At 41.8% G+C, this 18,000-nt stretch overlaps 1 protein-coding gene across 1 annotated transcript in view; it reads right to left on the bottom strand.

Moving 5' to 3' along the window:
- Nucleotides 1–2,208: 2,208 nt before the first annotated feature.
- Klhl6 (kelch like family member 6) overlaps nucleotides 2,209–18,000 on the bottom strand; it is a 38,941-nt gene continuing 23,149 nt past the window's right edge. The window contains exons 3-7 of the mRNA XM_021185382.1: nucleotides 13,400–13,849; nucleotides 9,920–10,157; nucleotides 5,621–5,823; nucleotides 4,261–4,474; nucleotides 2,209–3,021 (exon numbers count right to left, since the gene is read on the bottom strand). Coding sequence (XP_021041041.1) covers nucleotides 2,720–3,021; nucleotides 4,261–4,474; nucleotides 5,621–5,823; nucleotides 9,920–10,157; nucleotides 13,400–13,849 — 1,407 coding nt within the window. The 3' untranslated portion in view covers nucleotides 2,209–2,719. The remainder of the gene's footprint in view (nucleotides 3,022–4,260; nucleotides 4,475–5,620; nucleotides 5,824–9,919; nucleotides 10,158–13,399; nucleotides 13,850–18,000) is intronic.

Below are 18,000 nucleotides of genomic sequence, written 5' to 3' on the forward strand. Positions count from 1 at the left end.
TTGGTCTTGCAAACTTTATATGCCTCAGTACAGGGGAACGCCAGGGCCAAGAAGTGGGAGTGGGTGGGTAGGGGAGTGGAGGGGAGGGTTTGGGGATAGCATTAGAAATGTAAATGAAGAAAATACCTAATAAAAATAAATAAATAAATAAATAAACAAACAAACAAAAAATTACTGTTCAAATACAGGTGGGATTCTAGTTATTTTAAAGAAGGCAGGTCCAGTACGTATTGTTCAAAAAAGGGTTTCAAATCTTTTGGGAACAAGATAGGTGAATCCATAAGGAGAAGCCACCAAGATTAGAGGCAATTTGGGAGGGTTCCACTATCTTAAAGGGATCAGTCCATTTGGGGGAGAGGTCCTATGAAGTAGGATTAGAGAATATGCTGCCTAGTTTTATGACAATTTGACTCAAGCTAGTGCCATCTGAGAGGAGGGAGCCTCGGTTGAGAAAATAACCTCCATAAGATTGGGCTGCAAGCAAACCCGTAGAGCACTTTTTTAAATTAGTGAATGATGTAGGGGAGCCAAGCCCATTTTGATTGGGATACCCCTGGAGCAAGTTGAGCAAGCAATGAGGAGCAAGCCAGTAAGTGGCATTCCTCCATGGTCTCTACATCAGCTCCTGCCTCCATATTCCTGCCCCGCTTGAGTTCCTGTCCTCGCTGCTTTTGACGATGAACTGTTATATGGAACTGTAAGTAAAATAAACTCCTTTCTTCCCAAGTTGCTTTTAGTCATGGTGTTTCTACAGCAATTGTAACCCTAACTAAGACAGAGAGATACTCTAGATCTCTAGTCTCTAGGATGGGAGTGGGGCATCCATCAGAATGAGAAGAGGGCAGGAGCTGGGTCCTTAGAAAGAAAAGGAGACTGCTGGCAAGGGTAGAAGGAATCAGAGTGGAGTGAGGGGCCAATGCAAGGGGGGGACTAAAGGCCACCATACATGAGATCAAAGGAGATGTAAAGGGAGGACTTGCAGGGATAGCCTCAAATTTTAAATATGCAAGGCATTAGACCTTGGTCCAGTCTTGTTTTAATTTAGAGTTAGTTTGATGAGAGTTTCTTTGAGGGTTCAGTGAGTCATTTCTCCTGTCTCTGACAATTGGGGTAATATGGCATATGGAATTTTCAGGAAACCTGGAAGGAGGTCACAACTCCTTGGGTGATTGTGCATGTATAGTAAGGGAATTGCTTCATTGAAAAGAAGAGGGGGGACTGAATTAGGGGAAATTTAGAGATCAAGATATGGGACACAGCAGAGGCCCTTTTTTAAGTAGTTGGGAAAGCCTCAACCCCTTCTGAAAATGTATTAACCATGAGTAAAAGGTAGTTATACCCTTTTTACAGGTAAAATCCAGTTGCAAGTCCATGGAAACCATCTGGTGAATAGAAAATGGTAGAGTCTAACGTTTGAATTGAGGCGGATGCTTCTGCTGGTATCATGGGAGTGAGGTGAATCCCTTAGGAAGTGTATGTCTGAAGATGGAGGGGCTCGGGAGAACACGAAAGTAAAAATCAAACAGAAGCTGTACTCTGAGAGGCCAGGACACCAAACCATTGAAAGAGTAAAGTAATACTTACAAAAACATTTTCATTTCAACTTTTAAAACTGTATTTTATTTTTTAAAATGTGTATGTGGCATGGGTTTATTTGTGTGTCACAAGAATGAAGGTCCAAAGTCTTTACCAAATGAATTCCGCAGTCATTCTCCACTTTTAAACTGCTGACCCACACTCTCCCAGCAATGGCTCTCTGTTTTCATTTACTGAGGCAGGGGTGAACTGGAGTCATCAACTCCGGCTAACTGCCCAGCTTGCTCTGGGAAAGCCCTGTCTCTGCTTCCCATGTACTGGGACTGCAGGCAGCTACCATGCTTGCCCAGATTTCATGTGGACTCTAGGGCTCCCAACACTGGTCTCCATTCTTATACAGCAAGTGCTTTATCCACACACAGTTCTACCCCCAGCCAGTAAACGGCAGTGAGAGTTCTAGTCCAAAGTGGCAGAATCAAAAACTACACTTAAGATCTAGGGGAAGCAGGACACAACTTTCACCTCTTTCAAAACAAATGGGTCTGCCCAGACTAGTCACAACAGACCTCTCCAGTGGGAGATCTTAGGAAATGCTCTTGACACACAGTGGCCTGAAAAGCTCCAAGACCAGAGTTCTCTTGTCGTTTATGTACAAAGAATAAAAGGGAGACAGCACAGAGAAATATCTTTATTCCCTTATCTTTAGCAAACTTGCCAGAAAGAGACACCAGCCGAATTTGCAGTTGGCTTCCTGTTTTCCTGTCTGAATTAGGCAGTATGGTGGGAGACACACTGACTGGCATGGAAAGACCTGGATTTATTTTGGCTTAGCTTCTTGCTTCCTGAGAGACCCATTGAAAACTGGTCTGTGTAAAACTCCTTTTCCCTTCCTCTAAGACAGGCATGATGCTATCTGGCAGCAGGCCATTACCATAGCTAAGTAAATTACAATGGGTAAGTGTCTGGCACAGGCCAGGGTAAGTAGGCATGTATGGAATGTTAAACATTACCCTTCGTCCTGAGGTAGTTCACACAAGCATTCCTGGCTGGTCTCACATATCCCGATCTTTGTCTTCCTAGGTGCCCCACGATGAACCTTAAGCCCAAGCCAAGCCTATGGCTCACAAGGGACGGCGTGGGCAAGCTATGGTATAGAATCAGTGCTCAGAGACTCCAGGGGTAGTCACACAGACACTGCTCCAGGGACAACCCTTCGGATGTGAGTATATGACTTCCTGATGGTGACACTGCCATGATGTGATACTCCTCGTGGCAGCACACATTCCTCAGTCAGCTTCTGAGCCTCAGGGTCCCAGCAGAGCACAGTGGCAATGACCTCATTCTTCTCGTCCCTCCCACCCGTGATATACAGCTTGTTGTTGCAGGGTGCGATGCCACAGCTGGCTCGCTCATGGCTGAGCTGTGTCACCAGACACCAGCTGTCTTCCAGAGGGCTATAAGCGTAGAGTGCTCTCATGGCACCACCTGCGAAGAAAGAACATGCGCGCTGGCCATCTTTCTGGGTCTTTTCTCATTAGTCACAAGAATTATACTTCCGATTAAGCCAAATCTACCATCTTACACAGTATCCTGATGGCTTTCTTTCAAGAAACCCTGAATGTATTCCCAGGCTACTAAGCTCAAGAAACTTCATCTCCTTTAAATTCTGATCCACTGGGAATCTGAGTCTAAAAGGCACATGACTTAGCACTGCTGCAAAATGTACCCTGAGACTGGCTCCCTGGGAGAATGCCAGGTACCTCAGCATGGCTACTTTCTGATCATCTGTAGTCAAAAGCACTAGAATCATAATGGTTATAAAATAACAAAAGGACCACAAACGCAGGGGTTTATAAAAGTCCTCAACCTGGCATTAGCTAGGAATGGCATCTCTTTATAGATTAAGTATGATCTAAGATACAATCTGGCTTGCCTGTCATGATACTGGACCTTGAAACCTTCAGGAGCCTGACCACAAACAAAGTCCGAAGCAAGGGAAAACTGTGTTACCCCTCATGTATTTCAGTGTTTTACCTCCCAATGCCTTCTCTAATTAGCTCTGATTAATCACTGATTGTATTCTGGCACCGTTTAATTGGTAGTTCTCTGGTGCAGCTGCACATTAAAATCAGCTAGAATTTTAAAACTTACAGCTGTACTACTCCCAGACGCCTCTCTCCCTCCTCTCATTTCACATATCTGATGGAAGGCATAGCTACCTTATTTTTATAAAAAGGCTCCCTGGAAATCCTAGGGAATGATCAGGACTGATAATTACCATCTTTAACAATTACATGCCACCTGTGGTCTGGCTGGCCAGGCTTCCTCTCAACTAAGTACATTTTTTTTTTCAGGTCACTAAAACCAAGCAGGAGAGTAACATTCCCTTGATCACAAACTAACAGATACAAATGTTTCCTACTTGCTGAGCACTTTTTCACTGCATATTTCAGTTTCCATATATTTGTTATCTTTGCAATATAACTTGACTCTTGCAGTGACTTCTGGCCTCTTCCTCTGAACTACCATATCTATGCTTTGTCTGGCTGTTTCTATCTCCAGGACTTCTAGGGAAATCCCACCAAGACCTAGACCAAATCCATCTTCTCTTTCTTTGCATCCCCATCCATATCACTCAGCTGTTGTCAAGAGGATAATATCTGGTCTCCCAGGTGGCCATGTGGGTAAGGGGCTACAGATATGTAAGAAGTCATCCTGACTCACCAACAACATAGATGTGATCCTGGAAACTCACTGCATTGATGCATTTAGCCTCTACTGGCATGGCTGACTTCAAAACCCATTTATTGGTGGAAGGATCATAACACTGAGTCTTGTCTGTGGCCAGCTTTCCATTGGGTCCTCCTCCAATGACATACAACTTCTTCTTGTGGCTGGTAGCTGCAAAAGAACTGACATGGACATGGAGGGGTGCAGCCTGCGGAGGCAGAGGGCACAAGAAGTCAATGTGCTGCTCAGATTGCTTGAAAGGCTCACAGAACATACTTGGACATGCTTTGGCTAAAATGACAAAACCCATGGCTTCCCCTAAAAGTGCAAAGAGAAACAAAGCCCACCATCTTTTTTAGAGCAAGCTGAGTATTGGCTGTTTTGGCTTGCTTATCCTGGAGTCCAGGGAAAGAGGAATACAGGTAAGACTAAATGTCTATATACATGAAGTCAGCATATTCATATTCATTCAATGGCGACTGGAATATGAGGTGCCAACAATGGTTTAAAGTTATGCACATATACAGATACTCACAATCTGGGGAAACACTGCAGATCTGAGGACTAGGGCAGATTTGTGTTTCTGAAGTTTGTGATCCCCAGGATACTAAAGAAGACCTCCAAGAATCTCTTGTCAATTTGCATAATCCTTTAGCTTTGGGGACTAAGTGATGGGACTTGATGAGTGAAGATCTCGCTTAGGCCCAACCCCCATAGGTTCACCAGCTTTAGCTGGATTGCCTTGCAATGTGATGATAACTTTTCCTTGGGCCCAAAATGACCACCTTTCAAACTTTCTGAAGCTTGAACGTGATCTGATAGTAAGAAAGAAAATCTACACTTGAGAATTATCTGGAAACACTGGAGCTAAAGTTAGTTTCCTTGTCCTGAGGTAGTTTTTAACCAGCAGTGGCTTTGCTGAGACTCACACCAAGGCCTATAAATGGTTCATTATTAATGAGAAAATAAATATGGCTGACTTCTAGCCATAACCAAGTGACTTTGGGTGCACAAATGGTGCAGGAAATGGATCCTGGAGTTTCTGGTATGAAGAGGAACAGAACAGAAAGTATCTGAGGAGACAGACTCTGGGCCAGGATATGCCACCAACAAAGCTAAACCATCTTAGGGATAGGCTCAGCCTTCCCTCTATAGCTGAGACTCTGGCTAGCACAGAACAATGCCCTGCCATCTAGACGGGTGTTATTACTGGAACTAGATTAGTAACGTTGATGCCATGGCTACTAGGAAGAGAGCAGGTCAAAGCACCTGAGGGAACAAAGTAGGCAAAAAGCCTGCCACCACCACATGCAGTACTTTTGTTGAAATTATTTATAGAAACAATCTCCCATACCTCTGACCAGCAGTTGTGGAAGGGGTCATACGTCTCCACATTGTTGATCCTTTGTAAGCCATCAAAACCCCCAAGTACATAGACTTTGCCACCCAATACGACCATCTTATGCCTCCAGCGACCTATGTTTAAATATTCGATCTGAATCCATTTGTTGATGGAGGAATTGTACTTCCAAACATCATGCTGTGTTTCTTTGCCACCTACAAGAGACACAATGAATTTTAAAACACCAACTAGATGTCTCAAAATAGTTTTCCACAACATTTCCCAAACTCTAAAAGTACTAAATTTTCAGATGAGTCCAAGCTAGGGCGAGATAAGGTCTGATAGGAGGGACAAAACAAACTCAAAACAGTAGGAAGCCTTGCTGGTTGGGGTGGGAGCTGTGCCACAAAGGCTGGGATGATGAGCAGTACTCACACCACTCAAGATGGAGAGCAAACCGAGAGGATCCAGGAAAGGCTTCAGTGAGGTCGGCCTTTTGGTGGGTGGGAACCCACTAATCTAAGGTTTGTGCCCCAAAAAGGCTGGGTAGGGCTAGTAGGACCTTGACACCCAGGAAGTTAGAACATAAACAGTAGTCTTAAACTACTGCTTATGTTCTAAGTGTACTTATTTATAAAAGGGAAAAAAACAATTTAGAAGAAATTTTCAAGAGATCTTACAAAATTATTCAAGCTTATATCTTCAATCTATATAAAAGAGTAAATGGGATAAAGAGTGGAATCCATCTCTAGGTAGAGAGGAGACTTTGCCTCTTCTCAAGGGTTAATCCAGTGGAGCACCTCAGGAATCTGGCCATGGGCTACTCCCAGGAAAGCCACTCTACCTTAAGACAATGTGCCTTTTCCTTTCCAGAGTTCCCACCCCTGGTGCCTTCCTAGTCAGGCAACCCCTTAAGCCAAGTCACCATTAGATGGGGCTGCATCTGAGGCCCAACTAGTTCTAGTGCTTTTGTCTTTTTCTTTCAGATGCTGGCTAAAGGTGTAAAGTCCCTAACCAACACTGTGGGACTCTGTACTCTTTCTAAAGCTCCCCTGCCTGCCTGCCTGGAAGCTGTTTGTGCTCAGCAGTCTGTCCTCCAGATGCCTTATCTAAAGCAGCAAGGCTTTGGTTTTTCTCTCCTCCTTTCTCCTCCTCCCTTCCAGGGAACAGTGAGAGTTACTGCTTTCCTCTCCTGGAGTTTCTTTTAGACTCTAATAAACTGTCCTTAGCTTCCATTTGAGTTTATTCTTAAAATCTTTTATCAGTAAAACCAAGAATCCCAAATAGAGAATACTGACTTCCTGGGTGCCATCTGGTGGCTCTTCTGGGGCTCTCTAAAATTTCTAGCAGCACCTCTTGATCATTTTTTTTAATTATTATTATTTCTTTTGCTGGCAGAGCAAAAGAACCCATTCCTGCACCCCCGAGACAGCAGCAGGAATTGTCCTATTTTTAATTAATTTTTATTATTAAAATATGAAATGCTGACAATTGATCATTTGAAAGTGAAATGGACAATATTTCCTTTACAACTCTCTTGGAACACAAAAGTGTGATATCTAGCTCAAAGACACATGCTTGTGAATTTTTATAGATGCTTCTAATAGTCCTCCAAGACTGCCCAACTCCCAGCCACCCCCATTATAATGATGTAACCAGTATGCAGAAATGAAGATAATTTGATGAGATGCTTGTGACCCTCAGTCTTACTACTGAAATGAAACCATGGACCCCAAGAAATGAGAATTACTCCAGGGATCTCATCTTGGAAGAAGAAAAAGGCTAAGTGTCTAGCACCAGCCAAATCAAGAACTTGTCTGCCAGAAGGAGATTTCATGGAGTTCTAATAACTTTTTAGAACACCTTGTCAGACAAGATCAAAGACAAGATAAGAATGAGCTTGTGATGGGCAGCACCACAAACTTGACCAGGCCTGCTTGGAAGTGCATATCCTTGACCCTCTACTCACATTCATCTTAGCACGTATGGCGATGCTATGTCTTTAACTGCAGCACTCTGGAGGCGGAAGCATGGAATCTCTATGAACTTGAGGCCACCTTGGCCTATACAGAGAGTTTAATGCAGCCAGATCTACATAATGAGACTATGTCTCAACATAACAAATCAAAAACCTATAATTTCAATTTGGGTTCCCAAAGATGAACTTTAACAGGGTTACAAGATATTCTTCTTTCCAATATGGTCACATTGAACAAATCTCCTCTTTTTGCTTTTTTGCTATTAATTTGGCTGTTTTAATTGGTTTCTTGAGTATATGTGTGTGCAAGCCTGGCTCTCCAGGCTGTGCCTCTGAGTTTAGTCCTAAGACTGCAAAGGGCTGCACTTCCTTTCTTAGTGTTGTGTTCATATTCCCTGAACATCTGCCTTTGCTTTGTACCTTTCAAAGGCCTCTATTTGAGACATTTTGGGTAGTACTAAAGATTATAAAACACTATGTAAACTTTCAATGAGATCTTTATTAAAAGACAACAACTGTTATGTTTATTTAGGGACTTAACACCTAGTTAGTTTGGAAAGTATATTGTGTGCACATATGAGAAGAGCTGCAACTATATATGTTCAACCTCACTCAGGTTATTTATGTTTTCCATTCTTTTAAGAGCGCTTAGGGAACCTAAAAGATAATCCTAACATTCACTGGCAAAGCTTTGTGTGCTGTGAGTGACGGAACACACTAACCCCACATCTATTCTGTGAAAGAAGGGCATACTGATGGCTCTTCCCAGTGAACTCTTTGTGGCCTTTCCAGGCTAAGTCTTTCTAGAATAGATGTGTCTTCTCATTCAGGCCGTGTGTTGGAGATGGCAGAATCAAAAGACAGAAGAAACCTGAGTCCCTGAATGCCTAAGTTGAGCAATGGACTCCTGACACCACCACTCCCACACACCCTTGTGTTCATTCATTAAGTGGGACTTTAAGTCTTGTCAGAAATAACATTACTTATCCTAACAGAATATAAAAATATTTTATAAAAATTAAAACATGGGGAACAGAAAGACTGCCATATTTTACTTTCTATTCTCTGTATTGTTCAAATCCTACAACATTGAATAATAAATGAAACATGTAGCCTAATCAATATTATGAACTGTGGGGAGCAGGTGTGGCAGCAGTCCCAAGAAGGCGCCAGGGACTGCAGCTAAGTCGTATGACTTGCACCTGACTTCCTCATATAAACCACAAACATCTTGAGAGCTGTGCAGGTGTACCAGGATACCGGTAAATCCATCTTGATGGAGATATGCCCCTGCTGCCCTGATTAGCTGAAGCTGCATGCCTGGTGAGGTGGCGTGGCGTGCTGTGCGTGGATGAGAACTGAGAGTATATAAGAATGAGGGGCCCAGGGTTTGGGGGGAGATATAAACAAGAAGAAACAGGACTGAATAAACTGCTGTTAGAAGGACTTGTGGTCATGTCATTCTTGCTGGTCGAGAGCGGACACGACAATGAACAAACCTAAAGAATAGCTGATAATAACCTCTGAAGGACACTAAATACATAGAAGAAAGAGGAGAGTCTTTGCAACCACCTTTTGATCTGAATGAGGACTAAGACTTGGGCCTAGCCTCTGGATTGTGACCCTGTCCAACACTAGGATGTAACCTTCATTACATTCTAGAATATCTCTGAGCTCTGTTTTCTCCAACCTCATAATATACCCTCCCTTACTGTTATTGGTAATTGTGTATTGTTAAAGTACAGATTTATGTACTATAAAGTAACAATGGTGGAGACTGTGTCATTCAAAAATATTTATTGAGCATTACTATGTGTGAAAAAGATAGTGCTAACTCTCATGGAACTTTAAGTCTAAGAAGAAGACAAACGCAAATAATCATTAATGATTAAGCAACAACTTAGTAATAAAAAGGTATTGTATTCCTCAGTACTTCAGGAGAAGTATATTGTAGAATGTCTATGAAATTTGGGAAGCTCAGGTTTGTGGAAAGATAAGACATATCTCTAGTACTACATCCACATCAGTGCCCTGAGCCTGTAGCAGACTGAACAAGCCCCAACATAACTTTCATTTTTGCTCCTGCATAAGGGTTAGAGCTGTCTGTCCTCACATATCTTAATATAGTGTTGCTCATATTTCATTATTTATTAAGTGATAATGTTTTCTCCAGAATAAGACCACCTGAGCTCCTGGTTCCATATTCTGACCCAGACAGAGCGAGACCTCTGTGAACTCAGATATTCTTACAGGGTAGTTGGTTGGTTTTCCACTTAGGAAAGGGAAGGATGCTTACTACTAGGGAACTGCTTTAGTGCTAGCCTCCTGCTTACCTGATATGTAGACCTCATTTTTTAATGTCACACATGCAAACTCCACCCACTTCTTATTCTCACTCTCCAGTTCATGCTCTGTCAGTGGGAGCTTGGCCACCTCCAGGCGACTGCGCCTCAGGGGGTCCAGGCAGGTTACCTCTGCCACAAATCGTTCATCCTTTGTACAGCCGCCAATGATCATGAACACCTCAGACTGGAACTCATGCATCCTGGGCTTGGTGCGCTCTGAAATAATCTAGAAACCAAGAAGAGGACATGTAAGCAGAGGAAGCACAGCATGACAGTGCAGAGCGTAGGCTGCGGAACCACAAAAAAGCAGGCCACAATCTCCACTCCACCATTGTTGGCCACATGATTTTACCTCCTTGACCATTTCATCATTTGTGTAATGACTATTTGATCTTAACTACCCAGTAGGCTTGTTGTATTAAATGGCATAATACATGGAATGTGTTGATCCAGGGCCTACTGTGTAATAGGTACTGGATAAATGTTACCTGTCATTTTGTGCTATTTTAAGACAAGAGTTTATTTGCCATCAAATGCATTTCCTGACTCTTTTACTACCTTGTCTGAAACCTGAACTCCTGGAATGAAAGTCAAAGTTAACATTTACTCAATACCTATTATCATAATGTAAAAAAGAAAGAACAGGGTGGCAAATCCATGAGAAAGAACTGACACACATCACCCTTCCAAAGGGCTTTATTGGTGGGGGGAAGGGGGGGGTGCAGGGAACAGTAAGCCTTCAGGTCCAAAGAGGAGCTTCCTTGAAAGAAATAAAGAATCATGACCACAGACAGCCATAATGTGGCCCTGAAGGGGTGTGTGTGTGTGTGTGTGTGTGTATGCCCACGTGTGTGTGTGTGTATGTATATCTGTATATGCATATGAGAGAGACAGAGACAGAGGCACAGAGACCCTTTGTATATGCATGTGCAGTTATATATATGTGTGTGTGCATCTATGTGTGTGTGTGTATGTGTGTGTGTGCATGAGAGACAGAGAGAGACATACATCACCATGCAGAAGATCTTTATAAGGAAAGGGAGCCCTGCAGGAGACAGCAAGCCTTCAGATCCAAAGAGGAACTTCCTTAAAAGAAATAAAGCTCCTTGACCACAGACAGCCATAACATAGCCTAAAAGGTGTGTGTGGCTCTGTGTGTGTGTGTGTGTGTGTGTGTGTGTATGTGTATGTGTGTGTGACAGAAATAAAGCCTTTGTTTCAGAGCCTGAGAGTATAAACAGTAGGAAATCCATAGAGTAAGGATGGGACAGGAAGGATAAAGAATTTGGAGACACTTGAAAGTATTATGCAATGAGTTGGTACCAAAGACAAACTTCGCTTCTCTGCAGCTTTCTTCCCAACATCAGCCTGGTTTCTGTCCCCAACCTACAACATAAACAGGCATCCTTGTTCAGTGAGGAATTCAATACTGTAGGCAATGCTTCAAGGACAGTCTTGTAATTTACTATAAGGACAGTCCTTTTTCTCTAATGGATCCTTAGCACCAGGAAAAACAGTACATGGATCTTGTGGTCTTCTATGAGTCAATGGATGGATGGTTGGATGGATGAATGGATGGATGGATGGATGGATGAATGGATGGATGGGCAAGACAGGTAATCAAGGCCTCTGTGTGGACTACTTTTTATGATGTAAATCACTGCAGTACCTAGTCTCCAAAATGGCCTCAAATAATGTCCTCCTCCAAGGACTCAGAGCACATGTACTTCCTTCCATACTGTCCAGAAGCTGTCTCTCTAACCAAAATATTATGGTACAGATGATGAGGAGAAATTATGAACAGTTTTATGCCACTAAATCCAGCTACTTTTATGGATGGAGAAATTCTCTGCAACTCCATTTGAGAAGAAACAGACACTACCAGCATTAACGTGATGCAATTTGAAGTGAAAACCTCCTCTCTGAAAGAAAATCTCAGGCTTGAGAAATGCTATAATACCAAACACTCAGGACACCTGTGAAGAATAGGTAGGTGACAGGTCTAAGAACAACTAAAAAGTAGAGAGATCCACACCAATATGGGGACATTCTCTAGAGGACTCCCAGACAGATACCATTCCAGACTTTTGGCTGAGGTTTCTACCATAGCCTGCAGATGAGGTTTTCTGGCTAATCTTAGAGCTTTCATTCACACAGTGATAGGTACACAGGAGGTTTCATGAGTGTAAAATCAATAGCAAATTCTGCCTATAATATAGTTTTCTTGTTAGCTTGTCCCTTCACTAAACCCTGCCGTGTCTTTATAAGATGCTAAGTAAAAGATATCTTCAGAAATTGCAAAAGAGAATAAATAAATAGGTATAAATGCTTTCTTGGTGCCCATTTAATCATAAATATTGAACATTCTCAACACACCAGGGATTTCTAAAATCTAGAGATGAAAAGTTCAGTAGGCCCTAGTTCCTATTGTAACAAGTTGCAAGTTTAGACTATTTACAAGATAATGAATTCAATGTTTGCCAGGTGGTATTTGGTTTCATGACCAAAGATTGAACCAATGACCATAAAAAAACAAACGGTTCTTTGGAGAAGGTGACCTTGGCTTGAATTTTAGAGTAGAAGCAGAAGTTAAGTAAAGGAAGAAAAAAGAAAACATTTAGCTAGCATCTGCCTTGTTTAGGAACTAGATGCAGTCCATCAAAACCACAGCAGAATGTATACATTTAAACAATTAAACATTTCACAAAACAAACAAACAAACAAACAAACACACATTTCAACAATTAAATAAACAGAAGCCACAAGTTTGATCATAAGAGTTGGAGGGAGAAAAGAGAAGAGGGGAAATTATATAATTATATTTTAATTTAAAATACATGTTTAAATTAAATTTGTTTTTAATTGAAAAATAAAACACGAACACACACAATAGAAGTGGATGGTAAATTATGGCAGAGACCTGGGAAGGAGATATTTCATCAAAGTGGAGTTTAGGGAGCTTTAGCAGAAAGAGTGGGTATCTTTCTGAAAGTGATGAAGAGCCAGTAAAAAGGTCAGACCAGGGGTGAAGTTGACACCTGCAACTTCCACCATACCAGGGGTGGGAATGAGTTGGAGGCAGGACAGACTGGGAACACAGTGATGAGGTCTAAGGGATTTCCAGAAATTCTGGGAAGAAATGATGAGACTGTGAATCTAGGCAATGTCAGAATAGATAACAGATGCAAATTCTCACAAGAGCAGAGAAAGGAAAGAAAGTAGAACCCCTTTAAAATGATGATTTGACTAGACTGCACACAACTGGACAGAGGACGGATGTGACAGGCACAGGGCCATGGGTGTCCATGTCTCACTTAAGCCTCCCAACAGCTGTGTGAAAATGTGATATCATCCCCATTATATAGATCAGGGATCCCCAGATTCAGGAATGATGGACTTGTGGACAAGAGTCCCTGGATAATGCCTTACATTCCCAACAAAATGCAATACCTCTCAAGTCCAACTCACCTCGTTGCCAGAAAGGTGGTACATCCTGGCTTCCTGAAGCAGTGGGAAGACTTCAGGACACTGTCTAATAAGAGGGTCTGCTTCGACCATCTCCACGAAGTACCACGGATCCAGAAGTGGTAAACGCACATTCTCGAGGACACAAGGGAGCAGGCAGAGTCGTTCAGATTGTTTGTGCCGGACCCAGCTCATCACAGTCTCAAACACTTGAGCCTCCTCAGTCACACACAGGTCGTCACTCCTCAGGATGTGGTACAAAGTGTCCGCAGGAAGTTCAAGGAACTCCTCAGAATTCAGAATCTGAACAAAGTTTTGAATGATGTAACTTTGGACTTGCATCTTTAAACTGTCCAAAGAATGTGTGTCTGCCAGCCTCAGTATTCCAATACAATTTTCTGGGTTCAATGCTTCTGTGAGAAAGCTGGCACAGGCATCCACCAGCTGTAAAAACTTAACAAAAGAGAAGAAAGTCAGACCAGAAAGTGATCATCCCAGAAGAACATTTATCAGTGAGTTGTGTGTGCCAGCCAAACTCAGACACATCCTAAACATACAACAGTAAGGGATGAGTCTAAAATTAATACATTCCCATAGCCAACAACTCTATAAATAATTTTAAAAATATGTTATAAGATTACCTTAAGTCATGTGAAAATGTGGAGATTTTTCAAATCTCTTCATCAAATCTGATCAAACCTCTATTTTTATTTTATTTTATTTTGTAGTGTTGAGCACATCATCACATGTGCTAAGTAAATATTCTGCCATTAAGCTATATTTCCTACATTTAAGCCATATAATTAAATCATCAATTTACAGAAATGATATAGAAGTAAATAAATGTTAAATGATACCATAAATATACATTCACCCATACCTATATGGTAGGACACTTCATGGAACAACTAATTTAATTTCTTCTGTAAATATGCTACAAGGGGAAAAAAGGGAGAAAAGAAGGAAAAGAATGTAAGAACCTGAACTCTGCCTACATCTACAAGTCTATGGACAGCACAAGATGGATTCAGTGGGTTGTTTTTAAAAGAGGGATCATGAAGTTGGAAGGAAGGATGAGGGATCAGGGTGAATCTTGAAGGAGTTAGAGAAGAAGTGGGGTGTAAACAAGATCAAGAGACATTATATGCATGTATAAATTATCAAAGAATAAAAATACGATATTAAAGATGAGAGATTAAGGAGATAATTTCAACTTACTTCAATGTATGAGCCATATTTGGATCACTGATTTAAGCAACAAATTAAGTCAGAGAAATGTCTACAAGCACTAATATTTAGGGACATAAAAATTATTATTAATTTTAATATCAATAATGACCTTGTGATTATTTTAAATAAGAATCTTTATCTTTTGAGTTATGGAGATGTCTGAGCAGATAGAAGCACCTGTTAATCAAACCTGATGACCCAAGTTCTGATCCACAGAACCCACATAAAAAAGCTAGGCTTAGTGATGAAAGTATCTGCTATCCCAGCACTCCCTATGGGAGACAGAGACAGGAGGATGGATTGCAGCACAAGGGCCTGCCAGCCTGGTTAACGTATCAGTGACAAGGTAGCAGGTAAGACCCAAAACTCAAAAGTAGTCCTCTGACTCCACACTCAGGCTAGAGCATGCATGCACCTGCACCCACACACAACACAAGGACATACACACATATCTCCCTCCCTCCCTCCCTCTCTTCCTCCTTCCCTCCCTCCCTTCTTCCTTGCCCCTCTCCCTCATAACACTTTTAAAAAGAATCTTTGCTTTTTAAAGACATAGCCGGAAAAAGTAGCTGTGTACTGTGGGCAAAGAAGAATGATCACGTAATTACATAAGCATAGAGAAGAACTAAAAGGTTATAAATTAAACTATTCCATGTATAAATATCTGTCTGTCACATATCTTGTGGCAAATTAAACTGAAATAAACCACAGAGCCCAAACCTCAAGAACTAGCCATTAGTGTCCATCTCCCACTGACTTTCACAGGACTCTTCATTCCAGGACCCAGGGGAGCAAGAAAGCCCTAACTGAAATCTACTGGCCCCAAACAGAAGAGGAACCAACCATGGCAGGGACACACAAACTCTCTGAAAGATTCAGAGGCTGCCCATGCAGTTGCCATTCATACTCAGCTGACCAGAGTAAGCCATGATGCAAACTCTGCCACCAAAGGACAATAACTCTACACAGTAACTGGCCCCACAACAGAATATAATTTAAGGCACCACAGTCATCCATAATGCTATAGGGATGTTTTCTCTATCTTTGTTAATGTCTATGTGTATTTACCCCTCCCCCAATGAATTAAAAAGGATCGATCGGCTCCCATATCCCATCTTAACACCGTCATCTTCTTCAAGAGAATATGAGCTTAGTGTTTGGATAGCATTTAACAAATTCCAAAGCACGGTCAGTGCCTTTATGATAAATACTCATTTCACAAATAACATCTCACAAAACAGTTCAGTTCAGTCTTTCTTGTTCTCTGGAGCTTTGCCCTGAAAAAGTCCAGTCTCCTTGACCTCTCCTTGTCCACTGGGCTTCACAAGGTCACACTGTTCCTGTGCTTGAGTTGAGTTGACCACTTAAGGGGAAAGAAAAAGGAGAGCACAGGGTAGGACAGGAGAGAAAGCCCATCTGAAGGCAGGTGCTGATTGATAAGGGGACAGACCTGACAGGTGGAGCGCAGTATGCAAAGTACAAGTTCTGGTGAGGAGGTGAGGGAGCTCTTGGGATGAAGGAACAGGCAAGGCAGGAGTGGTCTTAGGGCTGGTTTTGAACTGATAGACTGAGTTAAGTGCAGTTCAGACTTTATACTAGAGTACCCTGGGGCACACATCCCCTACTTTCAGGGTTTTGTTCAATTATGAAACATGATTTTTCCTATCAGACCATATCTTCCAACTGATTATATAGAAAATGTTTCTGTTGTTGTTGCTGCTGCTGTTGTTGTTTGGTTTAGGTTTGAGGGTTTTTGTTTGTTTGCTCACTTGCTTCATTTTTGTTTTGTTTTTTATTTTAGCAGCCCAGAGTGGCCGCAAACTCTTAATCCTCCTGCCTCAGCCTTCCAAATACTGGGATAATGGGCTTGTGCCACTCTGCCCAGCTCTGGGAAACTCTATGAGCTACTTACTGGTGTGGCAATATAATGAAGAATCTACTTCATCATGGACATTTCAGTTCTGGGTAAATGACTGTATAGAGAAAAAGAGGGATACGGAAAGTAGAGAAATCCCACCTCTCCCAGAAGCTCCTTTTTAAAAGCCACTTCTCCCATTGGCTTCTCCAATGAACCACTCTTATCCCCCTCCTCAGCCCTGTAGCAGCTATGCTCTGTGCTCTCCTCAGTTAATGCTAGCAACTCAGGATCTAGGTTACAATGTTGGCTTTTTGTTTCCAGCCAATCCTTCTCCAAACTCTGACAACAGAAGAAGTTAGAAAAGGTAGAGGAATAAAAGATCTCTTAGGCATCTGGGATGCACTAAGTAAGACCTGTGCACTTTTTCATCTTTCATTGCATGCAACAAAGTATTTTTCAACAAATCCATTTTATTGAATTAGCAAAAAGAAAATATTCACATTACATTTGTAGAGAGGAGGAAATAGAGAATTCAGAGTAAACAGCGCTGCCTGAAGTCACATAGCAGCTGCAAAGATAATCCTGCTTGCTAATTACAGCTGCTAATTACAGCTACAGGCATGAATTGTTGAGCTAACAAAGTGCCAGAAGCATTTCTAAAGACCTTATGATCACAAGGAGGGAAGGTGGGTTTCTCTGATTGCCTACGTTTTCCCAAAATATGTATCAACAAGTATTTCTGAGTGATCTAACCAGCAGCAAGGAATTTGCGGGCATGAAAGACAGCCATGAGAACAAGAAATTGTTTTTCCTGTATTTGCCTTTGGATAAGTGTTCAACATACTGCTCCATGAACTTGGCTTTCAGAACTGAGAGATGACACACAATGGCAACAGGCAGCCAGTTTCCTGTTTAGAGGGATAGGTGAGTAAAAGGTTACAGTAAGCACCTGACTCTTTGACAGGAAATAACTTTGACAGGAACTCCTGAAATAACGCCAAAGAGATGTGGCTGCACAGGAACTCCTAAAATACCATCAAAGACTTAGCGCCACAGTTCCCATAAGAAGTGCCTGCCTTAGAGAGGCCATTTGTAGGTCTTCTTTTGAGAAGTATCTATTCAGAGTCTTTACTCATTTTAGAAGCCTTTCAGTGTGTGTGTGTGTGTGTATTGTGTATGTGTACGTGTGTGTAGTACATTTGCATAGCGGTAATATCAAACATCAAAATGTCAACATGGTTGCTCTCATAATTAATAACCTACTCAGTAATATATACTTAACACCAGGCATTCTGCTGTCATGGAGCTATTAGACTACTGAACTATTTTCTGAACACTCAACTCTACCACACCTAAGTCTCATGTGGCCACTGCAAATACTTCAACTAATATTTGATTTAAAAAAAAAAAAAGAAAGAAAGAAATGCCGGGGCCTAGCAAACACAGGAGTGGATGTTCACAGTCAGCTATTGGATGTATCACAGGGCTCCCAATGGAGAAGCTAGAGAAAGTACCC

This window comes from Mus caroli, chromosome 16 (assembly GCF_900094665.2).
Source record: "Mus caroli chromosome 16, CAROLI_EIJ_v1.1, whole genome shotgun sequence".
Classification (NCBI taxonomy): domain Eukaryota; kingdom Metazoa; phylum Chordata; class Mammalia; order Rodentia; family Muridae; genus Mus; species Mus caroli.